The 19,295-nt window shown below is 41.1% G+C and overlaps 1 protein-coding gene across 2 annotated transcripts in view; it reads right to left on the reverse strand.

Annotated features, from left to right (window-relative positions):
• Positions 1–1,423: 1,423 nt before the first annotated feature.
• LOC117432405 (PR domain zinc finger protein 2-like) overlaps positions 1,424–19,295 on the reverse strand; it is a 40,100-nt gene continuing 22,228 nt past the window's right edge. For both annotated transcript variants that reach the window (XM_059001954.1, XM_059001953.1), the window contains 3 exons: positions 11,526–11,641; positions 5,669–10,542; positions 1,424–3,881 (listed from right to left, as the gene is read on the reverse strand). In XM_059001954.1, the coding sequence (XP_058857937.1) occupies positions 3,855–3,881; positions 5,669–10,542; positions 11,526–11,544 (4,920 nt within the window). In that variant the 5' untranslated portion in view covers positions 11,545–11,641 and the 3' untranslated portion in view covers positions 1,424–3,854. The remainder of the gene's footprint in view (positions 3,882–5,668; positions 10,543–11,525; positions 11,642–19,295) is intronic.

Raw genomic sequence — 19,295 nt, forward strand, 5'->3', positions numbered from 1 at the left:
CCCGTTGTGGTTTCTATCAACTTGTACACAGCACATGATTCCATGACAAGGTGTATAGGGAAGCATTACACAGATACAAAATACGTTACGATCAATTGCAGATGATTTACAATGACAAAAAAAAGAAATTCTGCCATCGATCCTTGTGCCACAACCAGGCGATCAATGTGATTTAACCCTTAGAACGTGGGCTAATATTCAAGTGGCAACTATTGACAAGGGGGATGGGGTATATTTCATGGCATAGCCTATGAATGCCTGCTTGTGCCACTCTACAATCAACTTTATTTTGAAGAGAAATGCTCAAGCTTTAAAATGATGCCCTACTTGAGGTGCACAACCAGGCTATCTATGTGCTTTCACCCTTAGAATGGGAGCAAATTAAGCGATAGTGCCCGTCAATGAAGACTGTATCATGTGTTAATGGACCGCGACTGGAGTTATGCGTCCCGAGGCGAAGGCGAGGCCGCCAACGAAAGTCAAGGTCAACCAACACATGGTAGAGCCTTCATTGAGAGGGCACTATCGCTATTAGAAAACCATTTCTTCTCATTATTCTCTTTAAAAAACGCTTTGAAACCTACATTTAACTTGAAATTGTAATGATTTGTCGAGTACCCTTCTGCTGAGAAGTTTTAGAAAAATATTCCCAAAAGAGTTCATAAAGGATCACACACATAAATGGAGAAAAAAATAACTATTAAACAAATAACTTTACCTGTCAGGGCTGCTTATAGTTTATCTAAACAGTGCCAGATATCTGAATGGAGCAATATTACTGAACTGTCCGTGTCGCGGTTTGTTGTTGTTGAAAGATGCTGTGTCTGAGCTTTGAGTGAAATATGGGGACTGGTATTTAATTATGGTCAGCGATAATAAGCTCAGTTACCCAGAGATTGTTGACATATCCTAGGGACTCAATAGAAAATTGGGAGGTTAGGCAGGAATGGGTCACAGGCAGATGACATGCTTGACCTTACAAATGTGAGCACCCTCGCTGCCTATATGAAAAACGGTTTCCTGTGAAATGTACTGACGGTACGCATTTGCATCTTAAATATGGAAGAATGCTTTTTTTTTTTTTGCGTACCAGTTATATGAACTCCATACCCTCCAACATTTGAGAGATGAAAAGAGGTCCACCTGTGTGGCATTAAGACAGCAAGCGGCTCACAGTGCGGTAGCGAGCAACCTGCTTCCACGGGAGTCTGGCGACATGCCCCTCTCAGAGAGCCTCCATTCTTTACTTAACTCCTATTTTTTTGAAAGGAGAAAAAAAATAAATAAATCATGTGTTAAAATGAAAACAAACATCTTGACAGTGCTGAATTTAGTGGTTTGATTCTAATTTTGTCAAATGAACAGACGTGAACAAATGGAGTAAATTATGGCCCATTGTCTTTGAATGCAAGAGTTACAATAGCTTTAATTTCCTGGTAGGTATTCAATCTTGCTGCACTATCAGTGTGAAATTACAGCGTGCAAAAGTTGTCGCTTTCCAGTGTAGCATCTCTCCAACATCACTCATCTTCAACATAAATATAGAAAATATTTCTGCATTTCAAATTGAAAAATTATTTTAATGTTTCAATTAGAACAATCTGTGTCCAACAAAAGGAACATTTTTTTTCTTAACAAACATTTTTTTTGTTTTATATACAGAACATTGTCCATCATTTATTTCACAACCCAGAACAACAAAAATCAGGAAATGCGGCGAAATAGATCATATACAACATAACTGTCAGAAAACAACAATTTAAATTAATTTTAAATATATATTTTTTTTGTTATTTATTTTTTCACTTTTATACCGTCTACCACTTTATACACAATTCACGTCCCTCCCCCCGACAAAAAAACCCCTCCCACCGACAGAAAAATGTAACAAAATGGGAATGATACTGAAAGAGCAAAAGTGGCGACAAACTAAAAGATGCAGCAAACTGAAACTTTTCAAAAGGAGGTAGATTATTTTGCGTAAGGAACACAACATGGGTGACCATATTAAAAAAAAAAAAAAAAAATGAAAAAAAAAAATGAAAGCTTACTTCTTACCTAATTATTCATGTTGCAAACAATAAAAAAGCCACATTAGGTTTGCAGTTAGAGCCCTCTAGGCTTAAACACTGCCCCCGTCACTCCCATTGTCTCTGTATTATGTAAAGATAAACAAAGATAAACCCGGGGTGTCTGAGAGTCAGCTCTGACCAAGAACATCTATCTTGGATTGTGATCTTTAAAACTGTGCTGCAGCGCAGGACATCACATACCTGCAATAAAGATTTAAATCTATTTCAAATTAATTTGATTAACTGAATATTCTACATTTTACTCTCTGCTCATAATTATATTTTCTGGGTGTCTTATCTATTCTCCCATAGAAACTATGGGACTGAGTGGATTCCCCTCCACCCACCACACCTAAAACTGGTAATTGTAGTAAAAAGTGTGCATCAGATCTGTTTTGACAACAGTCAACTCAACTGTAGACATGGTTCAAAATAATCCTCTATCGTTATCTGCTACACATAACATTTAGTTGTTCTGTACCTCATTTGCAAAGAATCATAAAAAAATAAAATAAAAAAAATCCAGAAATGTTTTTAATCTCATCTCACCCAGCTCCATTCACTGTGCATTGCTGATGAACAGCAGACATTTCCAATTGCATTGATCACATCTCTGAATATCAATCAAAAAATATAGCAACCTCAATTCTTCCAATTTCATTATGTTCTACAGTTTCTGTAGCACTTGTGCACGCACACAGAGGTGTGTTCTACATCTGGAAGCTTGATTGAATACTGACATTAGGAACAAGCTGCCATAAAGGGGTGCTACAGTGTTTTTTGATTGAAGTGGATCTGATACCAAAATACCCACAACCAGACAACTCTTAAATGTAGCATTTCAGGAGAACTTGATTCCATTATCAGGAAAGATGTCATTTCTTTGGATATTCAAACGACTATTGCTTCCACAGCCACAGATGATGTCATTAAATCTCAATGGAAATTGGGCAGTTTAACTGGTTGTAATGGGGCAGAATACAGCATTTATTTATCATTAGTGGCTGCGTTATTGCCAATGCAGGGAAACTGGTTCCATCAGATGCACAAACTGGGTTTCCAAACTCAAATCTCAACTGCTCTTTACAACAGAGATATGATTCTGTATCAAATAACTCATTACATCCAGGGAGCTATATTAAATATGCATTTCCTTTTATTATTTTTATAACAATAATTATTTGTTTTTATCCATCAGGTGCAGGGTTTAACACGGGCACACAGACAAAGAACAGGGTCAGTCTACTCAATTATTTACCGCATGCAGTAAGAGACAATTTGGAGCCAAAGGCATCTTAATGATTGAACACCAAAAGAAAAAAAACAAAAAACAAAATACCAATAAAGGAAACAGGCTGGCTGGCTTTGTGAGTGTGTAACAGTGTGAACAGTGATTGCCATACAATGGAATTTTGTTAACCCTAATCTATAGGGTAAATTATTGTTTAAGTTGTTTGTTTTTTTTTGCGATACACACATCTACCAGTTAATGTTTCCCCTCCAAAGTGCATTCTGGGTAAGCTCCCAAGCTTTCTTCTTGCTTGTTTTTTTAAATCCACAAGAGTGCAGATTTGGCTCATTTAAGCTGTCCTTAGGGCTCCTGCCTTCTTCAAAACTTCAGATTTTTTTCCTCATGAAACAGCCTGCTGGCATTCACAGGTTTCTCTCTGATTTGAGAGGCGACATGAGCTGGTCTGGCGAGCCCTGATGAAGGTCTCCGAAGCAGGTCCAAGTGCTTTGTGTCGTTCCCTTTCTCATTCTCTCTCTATACCAGTCACTGCTCTACCGTGACAACTTTAATAGAGGTTCCTGCACAAAGAGTAAAATAAATAAAAACATTTTACTGCAGCAGCACACACATGTGAGGTGGAATTACAATTTTATACAACAAGCGTTAAGATATCTAGCACTTGAAAACATTTTTTGTAGTCGATAGTCCCGAGAGTATTTTTCTCACTTTAGAAATGCCACGTTGGGACCTGTAGGTCATTTGGCTATTCTCATTCATTGAATTAAGTATTCTATGAACATGTATAGTGAATCCTGTATTTATTGATCTAAACAGTACTGGAAATAACCGCTCTAAAATGTTAAACCTAACGGGCGGATCTGAGCAATACACATAGCTCCGGCACCACAGAGATAACACGGACATGAACAAACAAGATAGCTGCTTCTGCATCCAGCACACAAAGAATATCACAGACATTTACAGAGCTTTTTGAGATGTTATAGTAATAAAATAATGACTTGGATCGCATTATTGAGGAGTTTGGTGATAAAACGAGTGATCAGGAAATTATTTATCGGTATGAACAACTATGTAGAGGTATGTGAAAAATACAGCGAACAAGGGGTGGGGCGGGGCTGGAGATGCAGTACTGAGTGTCCTGTTGATATGCAGTGCCTTTTAAACCTGTATTACTGTGAAAAAAATACTCTAACAGCGTGTCTAAAATAAACTGCGTGTGTGAAAATAAATTGGACCCGACGCGCCTGAGACGCACTGAATAAATTGGCCGCAAAGGGTTAACAGTTCTGTCACTGTTTGAACCATTAAAATAGTCCCACTAAAGTATTACTTGTACGTTTGTACATCCATGAATAAAAAACTTGAGACATACAGAAATGAATAACTGTTTTTTACCAAAAAACACCACATTGTAGCCACATACAAGGATACGATTTCTGATTGCCATATAATAATTAAAATACAAAGCAAATATATATTATTACTATAATGCTATTAAAACTGCATGCTATTAATCTTACATTTTATTAAAACTATAACATTTCCTCTTTTGGTCTAACATTTTGACACTCGCTGGCAGTCTTTGTTTTTGAAAAATGACGGTGCTATCCAAGTTGTTATTTTATTACTAGGACATCTCAAAAAGCTTGGCAAATGTCAGTGATATTCTTTGTGCGCTGGATGCGGAAGCAGCTATCTTGTTTGTTTATGTCCGTGTTATGTCTGTGGTGGATGTGCATTGCTCAGATCCGCCTCTTTTTTTTTTTGGCTTCTATCTGTCTCACTCGGCCATTGAAAGGTTTTCTCGGCTTTTTCCGGAGAAAAAAACGACAAGAGACCTGTGCTTGATGTCTTTTTGATGATGTCGGACAGAGTCCGACATAGGACCACAAAGGGTTCAAACATTTCTGTGATGTCAGACTTTGACCTTTTGGATTGATTAACTGTACGAATCTTTGAGCTAAAAGTGTCTGTGTAGCTTTGAAGAGATGGGGAGTGCAGGGCAGATATATTGTTGACTAACCAATTTTTCAACATCTTGTACAGAGTAAATGTATATTTGTCTTCAACACATTTCTCCTTGAGCTAGAACACTGCCGGCAATATTATTTGTACTGACAAAGGAATATCTTTTGAAAAGCTGATGCGAGAACTGAACGTTTGCTGTATTTTTTTTTTTTTTTTTTGTTCCTTAAAACAGTTTGCACGTTCGGTGAGTTATGACGTTGACCACATATTACTATTATTATTTACATTTGATGACAGAATAAAAAAATGATTTGATTTGAATACATACTAAACATCAACACTGTCTCCCTGTCCTAGAACAACTCTTACTGCTTACCTGAGGCTCTCTGGATTCCTGGTTTGCATTGACATCTTCCCCCTTGACATCGCTTGGTGCTGTGCTGCTGGCCAGCTGTAAACTGCGGGTGACTGGCCCGCCGCTCCGTTCTCGCATCTTAACAGAAAACCGCTCTTCTTTCTTCAGCTGTAGCTGTTGCTGTGGCTGTGGCTGCTGCTGCTGTGCTTTGGCTTCAGTCACCTTTTTTTGCATTCTCATGACCAGTTTCTGAGATCCATTGCCCAGTGCTGCAGGTGGTGACGGATGCTGCTGGGGGCTGCCCTTGGGTGACGTTTTGCTTTTCTTACTGTCTGGGACTGAACTAGAATGGAAAGAAGATGGACGCTTTTGTCGGATCTGTGGGGCAGTTGTTTTGAGTTTGCTGGGTTGTGTTTTCGAAGGGGAGGCCATGTTGCTTGACGGTCCTGAACTGCGGGCCCTGGTTTTGCCCAGCTTGGCTTGCGAGCCCTGCAGTTTAATCTCCGAGTCGGCAGTTCGTCTGGGGAGGTTACCGTTCTTATCTTGGAAAGAGTGGCCACCCCCGCTGCTGCTACTTTTCTTTGCTTTCTTTGAAGAAGCAGGTTTCAGAGGGCAACTCACAGCCACATGCTTATTTAGGCTCCCAACATAAGTGAACTCCCGGCTGCAGTGTGGGCAGACATGAGTTTCTGGCTCATCCTGGGCAAGGCTGGAGGCCTTTTTTGCAGTGGCAGCAGATTTGTTCTTCTGGTAGATGGCCTTTTGAACCAACTGGTTCTTTTTCTTGTTAAGGGCGTTCAGTTTCATCTTGTTGGACGGCTCCTGGCTGAAGTTAAGCCTTTTGGGTTGGCCCATCCTCCGGAAAGCATTCTGACCAGAACCATTACCTCCAGCCGCCGCAGAAAACACCCCGTTTTGTGGCTTGACGATCTGTTTGAGTGGGACAGGGTTCTTCTTGGGGGTGTAACGTTTTTTGTCACTGGCCGAGGCACAGGCTAGGATGTGGTTGTGTAGCTCGGGCATGTTATCAAAGCTGTTGCCACACTTTGTGCAGCGGATGGCCGTGCTAAAAGCCTGCGGGATATTGTGGGTAGTGAAATTGGTAGCCGAGGCCACAGACCCAGCTGGCGTCCGGTTGTGGTAAGGAAATGGGGGTGGCTTGAAACTAGGGTAGTGTTGGTTGATACCCAGCCGCACATCCGGCCCCTTGGGCTTGCTCTCTCCGGATGCCATGATCTTGATTGTAGTGTAGAGCTCCTCATTAGGTTCCTCCTCCTCCTCCTCCTCCTCCTCCTCCTCCTCCTTCACCTTTCTACTCTCAAAACTAAGACGTGCCTGAGGAGGAGTGGCTCCTTGAGCAGAGGCATCACAGTCTCCAGCAGAAGGGATGGGTGGTTCCAGACTGGCTCGACTGGGGTCAGTGTAGTTCTGTGGCCTGAGTTTGCCACTATCCAGCTCTATGTGTGTGCAGTCCTTGTCAGGGTGCTGGTCCCTCTGGTGCTGCTGGAGGTTGCAGAGGAAGGCAAACTCCTTGCTGCATAAGGAGCAAACATAGATCCTGCCTACACCGTGTAGGGTTGAGCGGTGCTCCAGCAGGACGTTTGTGTCCCTGAAGAGCTGCACACAGAACTCACACTTGAAGGGCCAATCTTCAGAGTGCACCGTGATGTGGCGGCTCATCTCCTTGATGGAGGGGAAGGGGGCCTCGCACACGTTGCACACAAAGCTCTTGCAAAAGGTCTGCTGCCTGGGGGATTCCTCGGTATAAGGGGCCTCCTGCGGAGAAGAAACAGGAGGTGTGGGAGTGAGAGCAGGGGTATGCGAGACAATATCAGTTGGTTGCTCTATGTCTTCACATTTTTCTTTGATTGTAATTGAGTCTGGTGGGAGTGGGGGTAAAGGATGTACGATCTCTGAGATCAAGGGGGGAGGTGGAGTTGGAGCAGGAGAGGAGCTGGGACTGGGGACTGGGACTGAGGCTACAAGAACAGGCAGGTCTGGTGAGTGTAGAGGGGAAGAAGGGAGTGATGCCTGCTGTTGCTCCTCTTGCTTGATCATGGTGGTGGGAAATGGAAGGTGTTCTAAAGGTTCCTGTGGGATGGGAAGAGGGGATGGACCCAAAGCCGGAACTGGATCCACAGGGCATGGTAGCTGGGGAGCTGACACGGGACATACTAAATCAGTTGAGACATTCAGGGGGTTACTAGTGGGATCAGCTGAGCTTGGTGAAGGATCCGTAGTTAAAGATAATGTATCAGCCTTTTTCTGTAAGGGATTCACAGCCGTGAGATGTGTAGGATCCACTGGGCATGCTGAGGGATCTTGAGGAGCAAGGGTGGTATCCACTTGGAGAGATATGGGATGGGGATCTAAAGGATTAACTTGATCTAGTAGAGAATCAAGGGGAGCGATGCTGCAAACCACAGAGGCATCCAGTAGAATGGGGGAGGGATCCAAAAGTGGAGCAGACGAGGACTCCAACGGAGATGTACCGACTGGATTAGAGGAGGCTTTGGGGGTCAAAACTGGAAGAGGGGATGAAGGAGATGAGGAAGAGGGCAATGGAGTGGGAAACATGTCTGGGAGGGGTGATGGGGCAGTGGGCAGAACTGGCAGAGGTGGGGTGGAGCCAGTTAAAGTTGGTGTAGAAGGGGACAGTGGATGCATGGTCACAGGAGTTAGCGAGGGTGGGGGAGGATGAAGTGCAGATGCAACAGCTGTGTCTGGGGAAAGTGCATTAAGGAGTGGCGACAGGGGAACGGGAGAGGCATCCATAACTAAATCGGCATCAGGACGATGATTGGGGCTGCCTTCTGTAATGTCTCTCTCTTCTGCAGTCTCCGTTGCACTGTCTAATCCTCCGTACTCATTCATTAACACTTTCTGAAGCATGCAGGTGTTAGGTTTCTTCTTTTTGATTAGAAGCTGGGGGCCTCCGATTCCCTTTGGTTCTCCCTCAGGGGAGGACTTCCTGTGCATGCTGAGGTCCAGTACAGCTTCAACGACAGCCTGTCCCTTGGATTTGCACTCAGTTCTCTGCTTGACCCCGTTGGAAAGGTCTAAGGGCTGCTGGTTGCAGGAGCTTCCTGCACTTCTCCCAGTCAACCAGTCGAAAGGTGCGGTTTTGTAAGAGTCCACACCGAGGGGGCTCACGGTGTCCCCTTCATCTCGACTTGACAGGCTCCAGGCCGGTGAGCTGCAGTGGCTCTCCAGCTTTGGCACCTTGAGGGGGAACGGTGGTACAACCTCTGTTCCAGACTTCCCTGTGTCAACTCGAAGCACTGGGCTGTGCTGTGGAGAGTTTGGAGGGGAAGCCGTCCTTCTCTTGAACCTCCCTGAGCCAGATGGCAAAGTAGTAACTGACATCAAGGGTGGTCCAAGTCTATGTCCCTCAGTGAACAAACCTGGCTTGTGGCTCTCTTGGGTCTGCAAGAGCTGCTTGAGTTTTGGGGACAGGTAAACTGTTTTCTCCTTCTGGAAGGCTAAACTGTCAGTGACCTGTGGGTAGAGATGTCCCATCAGAGAAGATGATGAGGATGATGAAGATGAAGAGGAGGAGGATGAAGAGGAAGAGGAAGGCATTATGGGTTCAGGATCCACTTCTGTTTTAATTTTTGTAAGCAGAGGTGGACTGGTGGTTCGCCTCTTTATTGCTGGTTGGCCTGCTCTGGGAACTTCCTTCACAGTGCAGTTGGTGGCCTCTGCCTGAAAGCCCTGTGACACTTTATCAGAGGTAACGATCAAAGCATCTAGGCTGTACAAAGTGGCAGAGCTGGGGTCTACCTCGATGACTTCACAGTTGCTCATGCTGCTGGTTGACAGGATCTTCCCATCAATGTAGAGGCTGAGGTTCTCTGAAATATTGCTGGAGATGTTCACCATGTACTCCTCATCCGGATCCCCCTCGTCTTCCAAGTCCCCACTTGGCACATAGACTGGGGGAGGACTGGGGTTCACCAATTCCTCTTGTGGAGGTACTTGCTGCTTTTGATTTTCCTGCAACAGCATTCCTTTCCGCCGGACACCCTTTGGGAGTAGGTGGCGTTCGTGAATCCTGCGCTGGTGCCGTCGCATATTGGTGTGGGTGCCAAACACTTTCTTGCAATACTTGCATGGGTGCAGCTCCCTGGGATCTCCATTTTCATTTAGGTCTACTGCCCTCTCCACCTCTGCTGGGCTTGGTTTGTCAGACTCAAATGAATCTTGAAGGTCCCCTCTGTTCTGGGAGCCCATTATGATGAAATTTCCAGAAGGGGCGACGAGATCTGGACTCGAGCTTTCTATTGGCAGTGGGGGGCTGAAGGAGGCCGTGGAGCTGCAGAGTGCCCCTAGTTTCTTCTTGGGACCGGCCTCGTGTCTCCGCTCGTGGCGCCGGCGGTTGATCTGAGTGCCGAAGGCCTTCCCACAGTAGCGACACTTGAAAGAGTGGCTGGCTGTGGAGACGTGGATGTGCATGTGACGCTCCAGCCCCTGCTTGGTGGTAAAGCGACGCTCACAGTGCTGACAGGGGAACATGAAGCCTTCCTGGAGCTCACTATTTGGGTCTCCCTGGGGCTTTGGTGAACTGGAGACAGGATCCTGCTGCAGCTGCTCATCCTGCTCCATGTCCTCCTGAGGGCTTGGGAGGGGTGCTGGCTCTTCATCAGATTCCATTGCTTCTGGTTCAGGTGGGGCCTGGCCCTTGTCTACAGGTGTCTCCTGTTTTTTCCCTGGATCTTTTTCCTCTTCCTCTTCCTCATCCACTTCTTCCTGGGATAGATCTTCAGAAATGCTAGATGGTGACCCGCTCATTGCCAAAGGCAGTTGCTCCTGACTCACCAGCTCCTGAATGACGGCAGTTTGCTCCTGTGACAGTATGGATGAGATTGAAGGTTTCCCATTCTCTTCCTTAAGACCTAAAAGCAAAACAAATACATCAATAAAATAACCCTGTCCAACAAATGTGCCCAATGACTCCTAGATGATGAGGCAAATCCAGGAGAGCTCTGTATGCAAATGTCTTTATGTTGTGGTTAATACTTGAACTAGACGTACAGTTATGCAGGTTTTATTGTACAGTTGACACCCCATTGTGTGAATGCTGTGTGTGCGCATGAGGACCTAAAACATAATTGTATACAATAGAGATAAATGTACTAACTTTCATATTTCTTGTTTCTGTATAACTGAAGACGAGTCATAAAAAAATATATAGCTTAACTTCTGTTGCACTTTTGTAGTTTAATGTGAAAACGTATATTGCAAAAAATAAAAATAAATAATAATAATAATAAAGTAAAACATAAATAACACAATGTGGACCTAAAAGGAAACTTGACCACAATTGGCAATATCTTGTTCCTATTGTATCACACTTACACAACACATTGTAACATTCCCTTTTTAAAAGACAGCATTATTATTATTATTATTATTATTGTTATTTATTTCTTAGCAGACGCCCTTATCCAGGGCGACTTACAATCGCAAGCAAATACAAATACATTCAAGTGTTACAATACAAGTAATACAATAAGAGCAAGAAATACAATAATTTCAGTAGTTTTGCATGCAGTTGTACTTTCTTCTATTTTTAAAACAGTAGTCCCTTTTCTTGTATAGATTGCTCGTTTCCATGTCCGTCACTGCACACTGAATTGCTTATATCTTTGTATAGACATATATGATTAGAGCAACCTTCAAATTCAATCAAATCCATAAATGAGCATTAAATATAAATACAATGACCAAAGGTTAGTAGCACTAAAGACCGTTTGAGAATCAGACCACACAGTCCTTGTTTTGTCCCAAAAGCTAAACCATAAACAGGCTGCAAGCAATTAATAAATAAAAAAAAAGCTAGCAAGTATTCCTTAAACCCAGGCTCGGCAGTACTCACCCTCCTGGGATTCCTCCATCTCTGCAATGGCGCTATCAGAATCACACTTCCGCTTCTGTCCTTTAAAGCCCTCCACACCTCCCAGCTTTGGTCTGTCCAACAACCTTTTCTTTGCTCTGAAATAGAAAATAAACAAAAAAATAAATACATACTATTTGTCTTTACATATGGAAAGGTGTCTATATGCATTTGCCAGGTCTTTAACATTAACTGTAAAATATCTCAACTAACTGCACATACAGCACTTAACACGGTTATGAGATCCTGTCTGTGTTTAAGGCAATATGTAAAAGTACAACTTCTGCACAGACTAGTTCTAGCAGGGCAAGTTTCTTTTTCCTCTTGTTTTTTTTTTGCAGATTAAACAAGGAGGTTACCACAACAAGAATTAACAGTCTACTGCAGTTTTGAAGTGACGAAGCAGGAAACACATTTGAAGAGGATTCCACTTCAGTGCAAAAGACTTGTGTTTCACAGGTTTTGATTAGGTTGGTTAAAACTAATTTGAACCCTTGATACATTAAGTTTTCAGATTTTATTATTAAAACAGTGATGCATCAAAGCATGGGTATTTCCAGCTAATGCACACTCTGTTTACCAACCTTCTCAACATCAAGTATCTCTCTTGTATGCAAGTGTGTGCGAGGAAGCCAAAACAAAGGCAAGGACAGGAAGCCAGGTGCAAAACTGCCGTCAAACTTACGCTTCAAAGCGCAACAGACAATCACTTATTTTTAATGTGTTGGGGGGGTGGGGGAGAAATAAAATTAAAAATATCTACTTGCTTGCTCACGTTTAACATCAGCAGTTACTGACAGATGTTGGATTCCCATGTAAATGAATCGGTTCATCTCGAATACAGAGTTGTATGAATAGGAGACATTCAATATTTAGGATTAAAAAACTGCTTGTAGAAAATTCTCTTATGTAAGTATTGGGTGAATGAAGCTAAAACCATCTTCTTTTATAATCTCTTGCACTGTAATCGGTTTTCAGACATGGGTAGTATTTGACAATGAGAAAAAACAAAAGATTTACAAAAAATGACAAAAAGATAAGCTGATGCCAGTTAGAGAGCTAATGGATCGTCCGACAGTCCTCAGCTTTAATCACTGCCTCTTTGTGCCATTTCTTCAGCACAGGTTATCACTCTCTTCTGACTGGTTAACAGCTTTCCCAAGGGAGCGCTATTTGAGAATGATGTCATAACTGTAGACAAATTTAATAAGACAAGCCTGCGAGTTGTGCTTGCTTTAGACAATCCCTGGCTGTGTGGGAGGAAAATGTTCCATTCCTGCAGTTTTAAAGGCTTTGGCATGCTTTATACGCGTATAATATTGAACATGTTTAATAAGATGATGCTGTGGGTTTGTTCATATTGAGAATAATTTACAAAGTTTAGGGTGCAGCAGGGTCTCGGCTCAAGTTGGAACGACAGAACTAGAAAAAACTCCCAAACACCACTGTAAATGTTATACCTGTTTTCTGTGGCAAGATATCCAGAAGCCTTTAATTCATTTTCAAAATATATACATGTATATGAAGAACAGAAAGGCGATTTATTTCAAATTTGATCTGTCATACCTTTCCTAAATAAAGTCCTTAATTGTGCAATTAAATAAAATAATCCACAACGTTGCTCATTAGTTGATTTACATTTGTGGCTCTTCATGAGAGTATCATCCAAGGCACAGGGGTCTCACTTACGGTGCAGTTCTATCAATTAAACATTTACATGCAGGGATGGAAATAAGACTCCTATTGCATAGCAGTTCCACCCATTTCAGGTTTTACTATGGGCTTGATTAGCTACAGCATGTAGCTATCAAGCTCAGATACGTCTTACTAAAAAACCTAGCAAATCCAGGAATGGATCAAACTACTATCCAATGGGAGCTTTATTTCTATCCCTGTAAGGAGGCTGTGTGGTCCAGAGGTTAAAGAAAAGGGCTTGTAACCAGGAGGTCCCCGGTTCAAATCCCACCTCAGCCACTGACTCAATGTCACCCTGAGCCAGTCACTTAACCTCCTGTGCTCCGTCTTTCGGGTGAGACGTAATTGTAAGTGACTCTGCAACTGATGCATAGTTCACATACCCTAGTCTCTGTAAGTCGCCTTGGATAAAGGCATATGCTAAATAAACAAATAATAATTATAATATATTTTTTACATGTATTTGGATACAAAAAAATCAGATGTTCGTATTTGCTACAAATGACAAAAATACCTTGCAATTATTTTCCGTTTCATCAGAATTTCCACGATAGTTAAAAAATGGCAAAATAAAAAGAGCTCTGTGTGAGATATATACAGTACTGTGCAAAAGTTTTAGGCAGGTGTGAAAAAATGCTGTAAAGTAAGAATGCTTTCAAAAATAGACATGTTAATAGTTTATATTTATCAATTAACAAAATGCAAAGTGAGTGAACAGAAGAAAAATCTACATCAAATCAATATTTGGTGTGACCACCCTTTGCCTTCAAAACAGCATCAATTCTTCTAGGTACACTTGCACACAGTTTTTGAAGGAACTCGGCAGGTAGGTTGGCCCAAACATCTTGGAGAACTAACCACAGTTCTTCTGTGGATTTAGGCAGCCTCAGTTGCTTCTCTCTCTTCATGCAATCCTAGACAGACTCGATGTTGAGATCAGGGCTCTGTGGGGGCCATACCATCACTTCCAGGACTCCTTGTTCTTCTTTACGCTGAAGATAGTTCTTAATGACTTTCGCTGTATGTTTGGGGTCGTTGTCATGCTGCAGAATAAATTTGGGGCCAATCAGATGCCTCCCTGATGGTATTGCATGATGGATAAGTATCTGCCTGTACTTCTCAGCATTGAGGAGACCATTAATTCTGACCAAATCCCCAACTCCATTTGCAGAAATGCAGCCCCAAACTTGCAAGGAACCTCCACCATGCTTCACTGTTGCCTGCAGACACTCATTCGTGTACCGCTCTCCAGCCCTTCGGCGAACAAACTGCCTTCTGCTACAGCCAAATATTTCAAATTTTGACTCATCAGTCCAGAGCACCTGCTGCCATTTTTCTGCACCCCAGTTCCTGTGTTTTCATGCATAGTTGAGTCGCTTGGCCTTGTTTCCACGTCGGAGGTATGGCTTTTTGGCCGCAAGTCTTCCATGAAGGCCACTTCTGACCAGACTTCTCCGGACAGTAGATGGGTGTACCAGGGTCCCACTGTTTTCTGCCAATTCTGAGCTGATGGCACTGCTGGACATCTTCCGATTGCGAAGGGAAGTAAGCATGATGTGTCTTTCATCTGCTGCAGTAAGTTTCCTTGGCCGACCACTGCGTCTATGGTCCTCAACGTTGCCCGTTTCTTTGTGCTTCTTCAAAAGAGCTTGGACAGCACATCTGGAAACCCCTGTCTGCCTTGAAATTTCTGCCTGGGAGAGACCTTGCTGATGCAGTATAACTACCTTGTGTCTTGTTGCTGTGCTCAGTCTTGCCATGGTGTATGACTTTTGACAGTAAACTGTCTTCAGCAACCTCACCTTGTTAGCTGAGTTTGGCTGTTCCTCACCCAGTTTTATTCCTCCTACACAGCTGTTTCTGTTTCAGTTAATGATTGTGTTTCAACCTACATATTGAATTGATGATCATTAGCACCTGTTTGGTATAATTGTTTAATCATACACCTGACTATATGCCTACAAAATCCCTGACTTTGTGCAAGTGTACCTAGAAGAATTAATGCTGTTTTGAAGGCAAAGGGTGGTCACACCAAATATGGATTTGATTTAGATTTTTCTTCTGTTCACTCACTTTGCATTTTGTTAATTGATAAATATAAACTATTAACATGTCTATTTTTGAAAGCATTCTTACTTTACAGCATTTTTTCACACCTGCCTAAAACTTTTGCACAGTACTGTATATATATATATATATATATATATATATATATATATATATATATATATATATTTAGACAGCAAAAAGTAAACAAACCAGATTATGCACGCGCACACATATTGAACTTCCAGAAAATGCTGTGTAGTGATTGTTATTAGATTGTAAATATTATATAGATTTTGTTGCGACTTTTTGTATGTGGAGTGTAATAAATGAGAACCAAAACAGTGAGTTTTTTCACCTTCATTTTACAACGCCATTTCCACGTTTGTTTTATCTGAAGTGTTTAAAGTTAAAATTTCAGTTTTCATTTGCTTGTTCAGCTACAAAAATGCACAAGTAAACCTCATGTTATTACTTTATGAAAATGTGTCTATGGTCACTGTTTTACTGTGAAGAAACGGCAATGGCAAGGAATGAAAAGAAAATAAAGAAATAAAATGCGGTGTCAACGTACTATTTATTATTTTGGGAATAAACAAAACAACATTTAACTTGAACTGCTGTTTGGCATCCTTTCTTTTGCAGTTAATTCACTGGGGTAAAGTAAGTCCTACACAACGTATTCTTTACTCCTGGGATATTTTTCTATTTTAACGTGTTACACATTGTAAAGGTCTTGTTGTAAAACAAAAGGCACACACACAGGGGGCACGGCCACACCCCCTGCCCCTGGTGCTATGCTGTCTCTGGCTGCGTTCAGAGCAATATGATGGCTTGTATTACTTTTTGAAAAACGAACAAATACCCCAACAAAAATTTAAATTATGAGCAAATATCCGAACATGAAAATCCTGTTTGTCACTGAACTACAAATACATTAAAAAAAGAAAAAACCTCAAACTTTTTTGCAGAATACAGTAACCACGTCTCTTTAAAAAAACAAAGTAAAAAGAAATCCGATCTTAACTGCCCTGGTCTGTATCTTCGTACCTTCAGCCTCCTCAAAATCTTTAATCCCTCTTGTAGAGTAATTCAAAACTGCTCCCATACAGTCTGCAGCTACAGAAGATCCAGCAGTGATCAAGATCAAGACAAAACAATGACTACACTGGGTTACTAAAGCTATTATCTACTGGCTTGTATGCAAACATTAAGACCATCTCAAAAGCCAGGGTTGCTCATGTAAAATTTAGCTTAAGTGCAACAGTTTTCTGGGACTGTATACTTCATTGATCGTTCCGTAATATTTTTCTTCTTAAAAATCAGGTGGTTTTAATTTTAAAGTTTGGTTGGTGCAGCTATACCGTAAAACTCAAGCTAAGAGCAAAGTACGACGCCAAACATTGCTGGCAAGATAAAGCTGGCTGGTTACAGTACCAGAAAGTAGTCCTGCTGCCCATATACGGTGAGGGAGTTCATATATGGTCATACCATTAAACCCAGGTACCCAGAAATCATAAAGGTGGTCATGAAAATTCATTGGCAGCAGGGCTGAGAAAGACATGACAGCAAAACTCAGTCCTTAATTACAAAACACAAGTACTTTATATTCTGAAATCCAATAAATAGGTTTTAAAATATCTGATTACAGAAATTTACAGACTCGTTTTTCCCTACCTTTCCCCTTGCCAGAGGTGCAACTGTAATTTGTCCTTTGTATGAAAGCTTGTGCTAAGCAGCCCCTGTAAGACATGTTCACTTGCTTTTTTTTCTTCTAAATGGCAGCAACAGCTGAATAACCAACATAACATAACGGCAGCCTGGGCTTTAGTTAAAAACCATCACGTCTTGAAATGTAACTTTCACCTGTTCCATTGTTTGGATACAGAAGCAGCTGGAAAGGGATAGATACTGTGGTCACTATGCAGTTTATTCTCAGTCGCAGACTGTGGCGATGCAGCTTTTGACCCTAAGGCTTCTCTGAAGGCTACAAACAAGGGATTTTAACAAATGTGAATGAAATGTTAATGCACATGCTTCAAGTTAAACACTACATTGTTTTACATCAAATGTTGAGTGTTTACTGCATATTATTCTAATAAGGTCAATTATACATGAGAATTGTGGTGTTGTAATAACCTGTGATCATGCTTCACCAGCAACACCTCAAAACAAAAATACTGTACTACAATACTGTTTCAGTTCACACACACACACACACACACACACACACACACACACACACACACAGGACAGACTCCCATGTAATTAGCAATGTTGAACCAATAGGCCATAGAATGCAGAACGTATTTATAAATGATCTGCTCTTTCCATTTAAATAATTACATATTATGGGCAGCAGTGTGGAGTAGTGGTTAGGGCTCTGGACTCTTGACCAGAGGGTTGTGGGTTCAATCCCCAGCGGGGGACACTGCTGTTGTACCCTTGAGCAAGGTACTTTACCTAGATTGCTCCAGTAAAAACCCAACTGTATAAATGGGTAATTGTATGTAAAAATAATGTGATATCTGTATAATGTGAAATAATGTATAATGTGATATCTTGTAACAATTTTAAGTCGCCCTGGATAAGGGCGTCTGCTAAGAAATAAATAATATTATACGTTTATAATTACGTTTAAAAAAAACACCTTTACATGGGCCCGTGTTAAAAATAATCTGTAGGCGGAGGGCAATCATGATTAATACAGCCGGTTTAGGAAAAAGACCTGTAAATTGTATGTATGATTTTGATGATACAATTCTCAACGTGGTATCCTTCTGAAAAAAAACTGCCAAGGTCAAATAATGGCAGCTAAATAATGCAAGGACCATTACACATAGCACAAATTAACTTCATAAATTTTACAAGCAGAAACTATTTATTTTTAAGTTAACCACTTCATAAGACAAAAAAACAACGATGTATGTTAATTATTGCTTTTTGATAAAAAAAAAAAATTCTAACAATAGAATGTCCTTTACTTGTAAAACAAAACAAAAATCGTTGATTACCGCAGCGGGGTGTACTTTAAACAAATAACCGGTTTTGTTTTAAAATCTTAAAAGCCCTTTTAAATAATTATTTGTTGAGATAACTGAAGACATGAATTATATGTTGTCTCCAAGTCAGTCACATGGCAATACAGAGTTTCATTTTTGCTAGTCCACAGTATTTGAGTGCAAGAACACTAGCATATCAACATGTTCTGGGGTTAGGGCTTGCCCTCTTCCTTGAGGCTATAGAGCCTGCTACTGAAAACAAACGCTCAGAGAGAGTTGATGCTGCTGGTATTGCAAGATAAGCTCTTGCCAAGTTTGACAGGTAAGGGAGTCTTTCCTGATTTGCCTTCCACCATGTTAAAGAGTCACTGTTTCTGTTGCCAGACTTTTGTGAAAGATATTGCATCACTTCTTTCTGCACACATGAAATTTGCCGTCTTCAAAAGAAAACATTTTGTCTGTCACTGTCTGCTTCATTCTAGTTATCTTTCTTTTAACTCTACCACTGAACGGTGAACACTAAACACTAAATGATATTTAGAATAATATTTAGTGTTTAGCGTTCAGTGGTAGAGTTAAAAGAATGAATAACTAGAAGGAAACAGAAAGAAACACAAAATATTACCCTTACATTATTATTATTCAACGAAGAAGGGGCTTTGTTGCAAAAATATGAAATCGCTTACCAGTCACTAGAAGCGCTTGAGACGGATGCATCGGCATAGTTATAAACCTTTCAAAGTAACAAGGCATATTAACACAAGAGGGTAGCCTGATAAGTATGAAATGTATTTTATATTTTTCAGATTTTCGTTATATTAGGCCTTTAACTTACACAATGTTAGCTGAACCAACACAACGTAATCTATTTATTAAATGCTGGGCTTAAAATTGGCCTCTTTCATCTGGTCATTTACTTTCTTGTATTTAGTGATGCAGATTCAAAGTGATTTTTTTTTTTATTTTTAATAATAATAATAATAATAATAATAATAATAATAATAATAAA

Source organism: Acipenser ruthenus, chromosome 27, assembly GCF_902713425.1.
Source record: "Acipenser ruthenus chromosome 27, fAciRut3.2 maternal haplotype, whole genome shotgun sequence".
Taxonomy (NCBI): domain Eukaryota; kingdom Metazoa; phylum Chordata; class Actinopteri; order Acipenseriformes; family Acipenseridae; genus Acipenser; species Acipenser ruthenus.